The following is a 10,877-nucleotide window of genomic DNA, read 5'->3' on the forward strand; positions in this document are numbered from 1 at the left end:
TATATTGATGGTGAGATAAAAAGACAAGGAAGGAAGGGAGAAAGAGAGGGAGAGAGAGATGTAGTTATGGATACAGTTCTGTTTCGGAAAGACCATTATTAGACCCCTAGTGTATGGAAGGCAGAAAAGACTCCTCCAGAATTTACTGGAGCTCTCAGCTAGGTTCTTAACCCATACCACACTGGCTCAGTTGCACTTACACAAGAACAAAATAGGACCTTCCTTGTTCTTGTTGAAAGTAAAAATGGACTGGAACACAGCTAATAAATAAAACAGGTTTAATCATAAGTGGCATACATACTTATAGATGAGAGGGAGACATGGTTGGAAGGTTGCTGCCCTGGAAATGGGGTTCATAGAACAGTGTATTTTACCAGTCAATATACAGTACCAGTGAAGGATGGAACTGATAAATGAATACGGGATTTTGAGTCCCAGCAGCTAATTTTCACAGACAACCATAATTCCTAATTTTCTGTCAAATTACAGCATGAACTAGCTCACAGCTCTGACCAGAACACAGCAAAGCAGATACAGCCAAGAACAGAATTTGACGGTGAGGGAGAGACATAAGGTACCCAAAGGCCATTCGGAGATATATAAACCATACGTACTTTGCTGTTGTGTACATTTTTGGGGCCACGCTTTGCCTGCAGTTATGCATGCACACCTCTTGCTCCTGTCAGTGGGAGTGGCAAGCTTACATCTAAGAGAATATATGTGGCTTTGATGGCACAGGGAAGCAGATCAAACAGCAGAACCAGAAACAGGACAGGGAGAGAGCAGAAGACAAATAAGCCTGGATGGATCTGAGGAAGGGAAGATGTGAATGATGGCTTCAGATTTATCTGTCCAACCAGTTTAGCCCCATTTAGACAGCCAGCATGAAGCTTCACTTCTGGAGTCTTCTGTAGCACAAAGGTTTCCATCAAGGTAACCTTTATCAGACAAGAGGAAAATCCATGAACAAAATGACTGGAGACATGTTAACAAAATAAATCTGATGGAGCTGGTCCCAGATCAAGAGCCTACAATCAATCAGTTTCTACTGTTGGAGGAAAACCTAGTCCTGCCATGATGTGGTCTAAGCCAGCATGTGGTCAGTCTCAGCTGATACAGGCAAATTGGTTTGGTGGCCAGCAAGGCAAAGGGTGGCATTTGTACTGTGGAGTTTAGAGTTGGTGTGGCTGATTTGAGGAACTATCACACCAGGCTTGCAAAGCAGTCAAATGTATTGGCCTTTTGCAGAACAATTTCATTTTCAGTCAATGTAAATATTACGTGGTTTTACAGATGGAACACACCTTTCACTTCTAGAAAGTAGACACTGTTTTGATATCAAGCACACCCGCCATCTGGTTTAAAAACCCACACAATAAAAAAAAGCAAATCCCAAATAAAATCTATAATACAAAACAACATTCATATCAATAACTGTCCCAGCAAACATAAAATCAAGACCTTCTTGCAGGCCCTCTCAGAAGCGACCTAGAGCCTTGTGTCCATATGCAGAGTCTACTCCCTTGGAAAGACTGCTGTCCTTTGAAATGAAAGTCCCATTTTTTGAATGGAGTGCTCCTCACATGCACATACACACACATACAAAGACATAACTTCCTCTCTTAGCAAGTCCTGCACACTGGGTAACTGCTGATGCCTTCTGTGCATTTTTGACCTACTTTCTTCATAAGGATGAGGTTGATTTTTCTTTACTTCTCCAGTCACTTTTCTTTAGACAAAAAGGGGAATGAAGATGGACTATGTTACAGAGAATGCACACTCAGGCATATAATTTTTCCTAGTCGCTTACGTGGTTGATGTTATTTACATTCGTGGACTCAGCAGAATCTGCAGGAAGAGTTACCCTTTTGCTGTGTAGGGTTTCCTCGATGAAACCAGTGAGCTCGTTCTGTTCTTCCACAGACCATTTTTCTCTAAGGCACTTCATGTGGATGATGACTTCAGCCAGAAGCACAAGACCTCTTCACTGGATTGTGCATTTCTCCCTCTCCCTTGACTGACCTTCCCTGAGAACTTTTGATTTGATGTACTTCAGGTCACTGTTGACGCTTGGCCGGCGAGCAAAGGGAGAGATCATGCCATAGGCATCCATGTCCTTCACTCGTCGCATCCGGAAGGATTTCTGCTGGAAGGTGTCCCCGTACTGGATGGAGATTTTCCTGTGGAGGGCAGGGCTCATCTCATGAGGTAGCTTGGCCATGCTGAAGAGAACATAGAACATCTCATCCACGTTGGTGTTCTTCTTAGCTGAAACTTCAAAGTAAGCACAGTTTTCATCACTGGACACAAGGTTCTCACCTTCGTCTGAGCTTACTTTGCGGTAGATTTCACTGTGGTCATTTTTGTTGCCGCAGATGACCAGGGGCACCTCGATGTTCTCCTTGGTTTTGTTCTTCAGGCAGGATTTGACCTCGAGGATCTGTTTCTGGAGTCTCTTGACTTCATCAAAGGATTCTCTGTTATCTAAGCTGAATACCAGGATGAAAACGTCACCTGCAATTGAAAAAGGAAACTGTAAATGTTTAGGAAGCTGTAAATGTGTCAGAGAAGCTCATTTTCAAAAAACAATACATTTATTTGCTGTCTCCTACCCATAGTTGTTAATGTTTTTCCTTTTCCTGTGGTCTTTTTGAATCCCTTCATTCTGTTTTACTTCAGTTCCAGTTCTTCTAATCCAACTCCTTACTCGTTTCTGCAGTGCAATTGGTTATGACTTTGATGTTATTTCAGCCATATCTGAGTATGTACCCCCAGGCAGCACTGGACTTGCAGGTTACTGCCCATTTGTACCGTCTTTTGTAAAAAAGTTTCTATCCAGCTCTGCTGTATTGAATTTCTTTTTATTCATTTTCTCTGAATTGCTGTGTAAAACACAGCTATTCTTACACTGGGAAGAGTGGAGAACTAGTATCCACTCAGTCTTGGCCTTCTGATTACGCAATACAAGAAGAAACACCTGTATGGAAGGTTTCCAGCTAGTCAGTCCCAAATGCCTAAGTGAGGAGTGAGAGTTTTCCCAGTGTTCACTGCTCTGCTGCCATTTCATTTTCTTGAGAGAAACAGACCATGGAAAAAAAGAAATACATAAATGACACAGATCCCCTGGCATTTCCTTTTGACATTTTCTGACATACAGTTCCTTTTGCAAAGGAATCACTGCCTGTTGAATGACAGTCATGTTGAAAGTGTGAAGAGACTTCACGGACAAAGCTCACATCCATGTCCCAGAAACTGGCTCTAGGACCTCCGTGAACGCAGATGGTAGCCTGGTCTGATACGAATGTCATGTTTCACTGGCTAGCTAGAAGGGGAGACAGCAGACCAAGAAAGTTGGCTTGTTGTGAGCTGTGGCTGAATATGTATCTCCACTGTCACTTTTGCAGTATAAGAACATCACAGAAGGAACTGCTCGACAATGGGGATGTACAAAATGAGTCTACTATTTTCCCTCTTTAATTCATTTGATTAATTGTAGACTTAAGGAGAGAGGGTAAAAGTAGAGTGATCTTTTTTACTGGAATATTAAATCAAGGGAGTCAGGCTGGGACTTTTAAGAAAAAAAAAAATCTTTGAGCTTTTCTCAGTTTGAATTCCCTGCTTGTGCATTTTTCATTTGGTTTTCACTGCTTGTGTCTTATAATGACATGCCTGTTTTGTCCCTTGCCGCTCTTTATTGCCCACGAGATTTTATTCAACCATTAATTTGTGATGGCTGGAAAAATAAAAATGTTGTAGGAGAGGGAGGTGGTAGAGCAGGGGAATAAACTAGGGGGAAATCTTAATTTCAGACCTTCACCCAGTGGACTTCTCCTCTGCGGCTAGCGCATTCCATATAGCATTAGGAAGCACACCAGCCAGGAAATATCTCTCTGGAGAAGTGAATCTTGCAATGAAATCCCACAGCCCATTTTGCTGCCTCCCAAATGCATTTTATCCCCAAGAAACACTCATCTCCAGGATACAGTTTTCAAGCTACACTTTGTTATTATAAACTTCAATCCATTGTTTGCAAACTTTCTTCACTTTCTCACCTGTCAGGATGGAAAGCCTTCTCATGGCAGGGAAAGGGTGATTCCCTGAGGTGTCCAGGATGTCCAGCTGATACATATCTCCCCGGATGTTGTAGACCTTGCGGTGAAAATCCTCAATGGTGGGAGTGTATTGGTCCTCAAACCGGCCATTGAGAAAGCGTGAGACTATGGAGCTTTTCCCCACCCTGGAGGCTCCCAGCACCACCATGCGGTACGAGTTCTTGGCTGGCACATTCAGGGTGCAGTTTCCACTGGACATGGTCTTCATCATTGCTTGGACCTGAATGAGGGAATGGCAAAGTTGAAGGAAAGGTAAGAAACTGTGTGGAGGACAGAGCAGGGACATTCCATACCATTAGTTGGTCAAAGAGTACTCTGATGTTTACACTGAATATAGCATGGTTCTTAATTGTAATTTGCTATTTTGTTTAAGCATTAAGGGCTAATTTTATCAGCTGCGTTTGAACTTGGACACCAGGTTCCTTCCCATCATTTGCGTCACTTAGACATTACCAGATTTTTCAGTTCTGGTTCTGTTTTAGATGCATAAACACAGAGGTCAGATTTCCTAATATATTGCACCCACTGAGGTTACCATCAAATTTCCTAATGTACTGTATCCACTGCAGCTGTCGTCAGGACCTAGACCACTTCATTTGGTTGCCTAAATAGGAACTGCTCACAGCATTCATTTTCTGAGATCAACCAAAAGTCAGACAGAAGCCCGAATCACGTTTGACATCTGTGGAAGCTAGACATCTCAGTTATTTTAAATAGCTGGTCCTGTATAGCCTACATTGCTGACACGAGGAATTCAAGACACAAAATAGCATTGAGTAGTGATAAATTCTGCGCCTTCTGTGACCTTTCAGAAACCAGAATTTCATCTAGCTGCTTGGACTGACAGTGTGGGAACTCCCTACCAAGAAACTATCAGTGCTGCAATTATCACTGCCTTGCAGTAGGACGACTGTCAATGGATAGAGTTGCAGTAATGAAGATTTCTTAGGAGTTTCAATCTTTATACGTACACAGATGTTGTGAGTGTCACAATCATTGAGCATTTAAGTACAAGAAGAGAAAGAACAAAGGACAGCCATCTTAAATTACTATCTGACAAGATTTCCAACCCCTGACAAGAAAAAATGTGTCTCAAGACCTTGGAGATCATATTTAGATGCAGTACTCAGATACGGGAAACTTTGATGGGGAAATAAAAAGGAGGGTCGCACAGACGTTTTTACGTGTGCTATTTCAAATACATAGTGTACTGAAAGGAAAAATACAACCCCAGTGTGGGGAGAGCTAATGTTAAAGCTAAGAAAGCACATTTTGGGCAGAGTTTATTTTGGTTACTAGGATCTTATTAAAGAATAATCAAGTTCCCACTGTGCCGTTTATTTAACTTAGGTGTTGTTTACTTAATATTACAATTTGAGCACTTTATGTACACTGAAATATCATCTCTGGGTTCAGATCTGGATTCCTGCCTTTCCCTCGAGTGTATTTTATCTCCCAAGCGTTTATGCAGCTGACACTTATCTCAGTCAAGAGCTTAAAATCTTTGACTTTGTTTAACATGTGCAAAGCACCAAAGCAGAAGTGAAGATACGGCCACTGCTAAATAAAGGAGTCTCTGGAATTCTAATCCAGAATCATTACAAGTGCTATAGCCTGAGGCAACAGCAAAACATGACTATTTATGATTATTGCTATCATTTGCTAGCAGCGCGTTTATCCCTATATAAAGCATGGAAGAAAATGCAGCACTTTCCTTGAAGTATCTTATGGTCTAAATTACACACAGAGGTCAGGGCTGCACAATATTAGAGGCAGACAGTAATGTCCGATTATAACTTTGGATGTAAACACACACACTCACAGATATGGTGCTGCTGAAATGACAGCAAGGAGCACGCCTGTTTTGGATCGAACTGCTTTGTTTAGAATAGGACCCATCTCCAGCATCGCAGAAACACCAAATTTAATCTGAAACAACGCTTCCACGTGCAGTGGCTCTATCCTACATGGCCAGTCCAATGCTGTCATGAATCCACAGGCCAGATGAATGTCAACAGAACAGCTCTGGGATACTTCCTTTCGACCTCTCAGGCTATATTTAGCTGACAGAGAAAAGCAGGGAGATAGATTTTATGAGAAAAAAACACCAACTTCTCTACAGCCTGTGCTCAGTGCTTAGAAATCAGTCAGCTCCTCAGACTGGGAGAGACTGGTATAGCTGCACTCCTGTCTGACTCCTACTATGTGTACTGCTTTCTAACAGGTAAGCACTGAGCTCTGTGCTGCTCGGAGGGCTGGTTTTGCACCCTGAGGGCAAGAGGTGCTTCTGTCTTCCTCCTTGACATGGACTTCACTGCCTTGGACCTCAGCTAATTTGTGGTCATGGTGGTGATGAGTTGACTGTAGGACCAGAGGTCTTTTCCAGCCTCAGAGGTTCTTTGATTCTAATGCCACAGTACCCCAAACACCTTGGAGGAGGAACTGCCACTGTGGCACCTTTGGCCACTAAATCATGCTGCCTTCTACCTCCATCAAAGACAAAATCCTATCTGCAGGTGCGTGCACTTCAGGACGCTCTGCACCAGAGATGCACATGCACTGAGGAGGAAGGGCTGTAAGCACATGCAGATTTTAATGTATTAAATAGTCACTCAATGCTGTCCTCATTCTGCCTGTCCAGGCATTCAGTTAAGAGGGCTCCTGTGCTTTCCTGACTGCTTTTTGTTTCACATGGAGTCTAACAGAGCTTTTCAGCTCTTTGATTCCTGGAGTTTCTATTCATCTCATCACCTCTGCTGCAAATCTGACTCAGAGCATACCGTTGAGCCGGGAGCTTATGTTTGTTTTTGTGCTCTCTCCTTATCCCACCACTTCAGCTTCTCTCCAATTCAGCGCAATCTTTCTTCTTTCCTCCTCACAAAAGGAAAGAAACTTCAGCCCTTGCTCCCAGCACAGGGACTCGTACATTGAAAAAGATTAAAGACAGAGGAAAGGAAATAGAAAGGAGCCACATGCTCATGTACTAAATAAAGCAAAATCAATCAGAAGAGAATGAGGAGGCAAACAACCTCCAGCTGGCTTTAATCTACATCTTTTCCTTCCAGTTTATTAAATGCTTAAGCATAGATTAATTCCCAGTGGTACCTTTTTCTTTATGCACTGTCTCCATGGCAGAAACTTTGCGTTAGTATTTTATATTGGTGAAGGGATTTCAGAATGCCACAGAAATACAGGCAGTGAGTATTATCTCCAGTTAATAAAGGGAAAGATTTGCATGCCAATAGAGAAATGAAACAGCTGTCCAAAATCAGCATCAAGCCTTGTTTCATTGAACTGCCCGCATCTTCTACCTGCTGACCCCCCGCTGCCTGTTCTGAAGATGCACATAAGAACAAATGACAAGGCACCTGATTTTCCTCGCTCCGAAAAGCACTTGTCTAAATTCCAGTGAGGTGCTGCCAGGTTTAGTTCTGAGCACCTGGAGAGAGCTACCTAAGGAAGACATTCCTCATTGAACCTGCCAGCAGCTTTTCCACCCAAGCATCCCGGCTCCCATCAGTGACATCTGCTTATCCTCCCCACTGCTTCCCATTCAAGAACACACTCCCAGAGCACATTTCTTGCACTCCACTGTCTTTAGCTACAGTTTGATGCTTCAATTTGCCATCCAAATGTACTTCACTGCATCCAGCTGAAAACAACATAGGCAGATGCAAACTGCATAACAGACCTGCCACCTGTTAGTCACCACTAGTACCCCTCAGTTCCCATGCACACTCAGATCACTCCATTGGGATGTTTGTCTCCCACTGCTATCCCAAACTCCGTGCTGCTCTCTTACCTTTCTCTCCTTGGAGGAGCAGCCCCGGGTTTGGGTGTAGTCTGATGAAGTTGGTAATTTTAATCAGAAGCAGCTATGCTGTAGAAGGCTGTTGTTCTGAGGATCCCACGTTGCTTGCTCAGGGCTCAGCTCTTCACCGGTATTTCCTGGGAACTTAGCAGGACTGGGAGGGACTGCAGGGCTCCAGAGGACGTCCCCCCATGGAAGGCAATGACTATATCAGGGCTAAAGAAGGGTCTCCAGACCAGCAGCAGCTTTTTCCTTTCGTGAGACGAGCTCTTCTGCTCCCAGCCTCAGGTGAGGAGGAGAGGCAGAGTCTCTCCTCTGGGCAACTCTGCTGGAGCAACACCTAGTCCTGCAGGGCTGGGGGTTCATTCACCCTATGCCACCTCAGACCCTATGGGAAAAAATCACTGAGGGCATGGAAGTTATCTACCGTGACTCTACGCTTCCTCAGGTCTTGCCTTGCACACACACCCCTCCCCACAAGCTTCTTTTCTTCTGACCTGGGATTTGAATTGTTCTATTCTCTTTCGAGGACAGAAGGGGCTTTTCTTTACATTTGCCAATTAAGTTTTTCTCCTTCCACCCCCCTGCCTTTCTCTCCCTGGCTCTCACAACTACTGGCAAATTGCAGATTTCCCTTCTGTAGGACTCACAGATAATTGGCTCAACTCCTCCCTTGAAGTCAGTGTCAGACACAGGGGAAGGAGGGGTGCTGAGGGGGTGGGATTTTGAGCCTGTTGAAAAATCTTTTATATATATATATTTTCCTCCTGAACAGAAAGTCCATATGCATTCCAGGCTGTGCATTCCTTTTCTTCCCACCAGAGACCTGTATGCATTCATGTGTAGGGAGAGGGTTAGTGGATGTGTATGAGAGACAGAGACTTCACTTTGCCAGCCACCAATTCAGAAGCTGTTTCTAAAGGCTGCTTCTATACTTCAGCGCTGATATTTTCTGCAAGGCAGAAGTGGACTGACTCATTTCCCGAGAAGGGGCTTTCTGTCCAGAATTCCTGTAACTCTTTTGCCATATGGAATACGGTCTCCCGTTCCCTCACCCTCAGCATCATTCTCTTGGGACTGCTGGTTGGTCTGATTAAGAAATAAGGGTAATGTGTGACTGCTGTTAATTCATTAATATTTAAATGAGCTAAACAAGCACCGTAGGGAGGCAGACAAATCAGAAAATAAAGGAAAATTAGATTGAATTCAGGCAGTTTGCTCTGCCCTTGTTAAAGAAGTGTGTTTGCAATTCATTTCATCGTTTGCTAACTCTGCTTTTCTCCTTATTGAGCTGAAGTAATAGCTTAGACTGTAACGTCTATTAGAAAAGATGAAAAAAAATATATCATTTAAAAAGAGTTAAAATGAAGTCTTTCAGCATTGCCAACTGACAACTTTGAATCGGATAAAAGGAAGAAAAGCACTGAAATCTTCAAGATATTTTGACAAAAAATAAAAACACACGCAAAAAAAACAAACCCAGAAGGGAGGTATCTCAAATCCAAATATACTCGTAGTTTCAAGTCTCTCAATATTTTCTCTCACTTTCTCTTTGAGCAAATTTACTCTTCTTTAAGGAAAATAATCCTCCAACTTCATCATGTTTCCCCTCAAGAATACCCACAAGAATGTGTGCCGTTTTGGTGGAATCCCTTAGGTTCTTTTCTTTTGGGGAGCAGTAGCTCCTGGCTTCTGCCTTGTACAGACAGCTTCACATTTGGGAAGGAAGAGCACAACTTGGCACAGCACCACCAAAATACTGCTGGCTTCTTCCAGGGGCCAGTGAACTGCTAGTGGGTCATGATCTGAACTCAGCTCTTTTCAGACCACAACACCACAACTCTTTTTATCAACACGAGTCTTTTCTCTTTGGTACAAAGTTGATAAGCGTTTTTACAGCTCACATAGAAATAAGATATGATGCTTTTCATTCCTAAGTCATTGGTTCAGATCAAACCTTCACTGAAAGGTATCATCTTTGGTGACTGGACTGCAATCTGTGTCTCAGATACAAACTAAGTAAACAGCATGCTGGTGTCATTGCCACAGGAAGAATTGCTGATGACAAAATTAGCATAGAATTCAAGTCCTATACTGCTACAGAGAATATACTCCTCTTTCATGTCTACAGCTTGCAAGAACTGGAGTTCTTTGCCAGAAAAAAAGAAAGAAAGAAAGAAAAAAAAAGGCGTAGTCATTGTAGAGACCATCTCATCAGCCTGGAATCTCAGCCTACTCAAGATCTTTGTAAACCAAGTGCAAAACTCCTGCCTAGCTGCCTTCACCAAGCCCAGACTCCCACTCAGTTGTCTTCTCCAGCATTTAAGCTGGCCATTCCGTTTCCTCTAAGCACATCAAAATAGGAAGGGAACATTCTCAGCTAGGCATCTTGGCATTATTTGGTCTCTCAGCAGATAGCTAGTAATGTTACTTTTAAAGAAAGCCTCCAAAAGATAATTGCTGACTATGAGTCTTCAGAGGCTCACTGATATTGCTGTGGCTTTGTTGTTGAGTTTTTTTTGCCTTTTTTGTTTTTGTTTTTCTTTTTTTTTTTTTTCTTTTTTTTCCCCCTGAGTGTGCTCAACAGTTTACAAAAGGCCAAGGCTTCCCTTAGGGCTCAATCTGTTTTTCTCATGGCTTCCTGGGGTACCTTGTGGAGAAGTAAGGTTAATTCTCAGTACTTGCTCACTGGGAAGCAGGGATGGCAGCACCTCTCTGCTTTCTGGGATGAAAAGGGAATAAGCAAAGCAGTGTTGCAGAAGAAGAAGAGGAAAAGTTCCCCATCTCAGCAGTTTTCTCTGGTTAATCGGAGACCATCAAACTTTCTTAGAGCTTGTAGCTATTTACTAATGTAGACGTCAGACACACAATGAAATATGCTCTGGAGGCACTTATTCCTCCTGCTCATCCCATGTATGAAGAAATCCAAGCTGAGTTTCTCATGTGACTAATGC

The 10,877-nt window shown here is 43.0% G+C and overlaps 1 protein-coding gene across 1 annotated transcript; it reads right to left on the bottom strand.

The window, feature by feature from the left end:
• Positions 1-261: 261 nt before the first annotated feature.
• Positions 262-8,596, bottom strand: RASD2 (RASD family member 2). The gene is made up of 3 exons (XM_015863463.2): positions 7,915-8,596; positions 4,053-4,332; positions 262-2,514 (listed from the first exon to the last, which is right to left on the bottom strand). The coding sequence occupies exons 2-3, from the start codon at positions 4,321-4,323 to the stop codon at positions 1,985-1,987; spliced, it is 801 nt and encodes a 266-aa protein (XP_015718949.1). The 5' UTR covers positions 4,324-4,332; positions 7,915-8,596; the 3' UTR covers positions 262-1,984.
• Positions 8,597-10,877: the final 2,281 nt, after the last annotated feature.

The sequence above is a fragment of the Coturnix japonica genome, chromosome 1 (genome assembly GCF_001577835.2).
Source record: "Coturnix japonica isolate 7356 chromosome 1, Coturnix japonica 2.1, whole genome shotgun sequence".
In the NCBI taxonomy this organism is placed as follows: Eukaryota; Metazoa; Chordata; class Aves; order Galliformes; family Phasianidae; genus Coturnix; species Coturnix japonica.

Coding starts and splice junctions, on each gene's coding strand:
- RASD2 (XM_015863463.2), bottom strand. CDS start 4,323: ATGATGAAGACCATGTCCAGTGGAAACTGCACCCTGAATGTGCCAGCC. Junction 2,515..4,052: donor AAGGCTTTCCATCCTGACAG/GTGAGAAAGTGA, acceptor TTTCAATTGCAG/GTGACGTTTTCATCCTGGTA.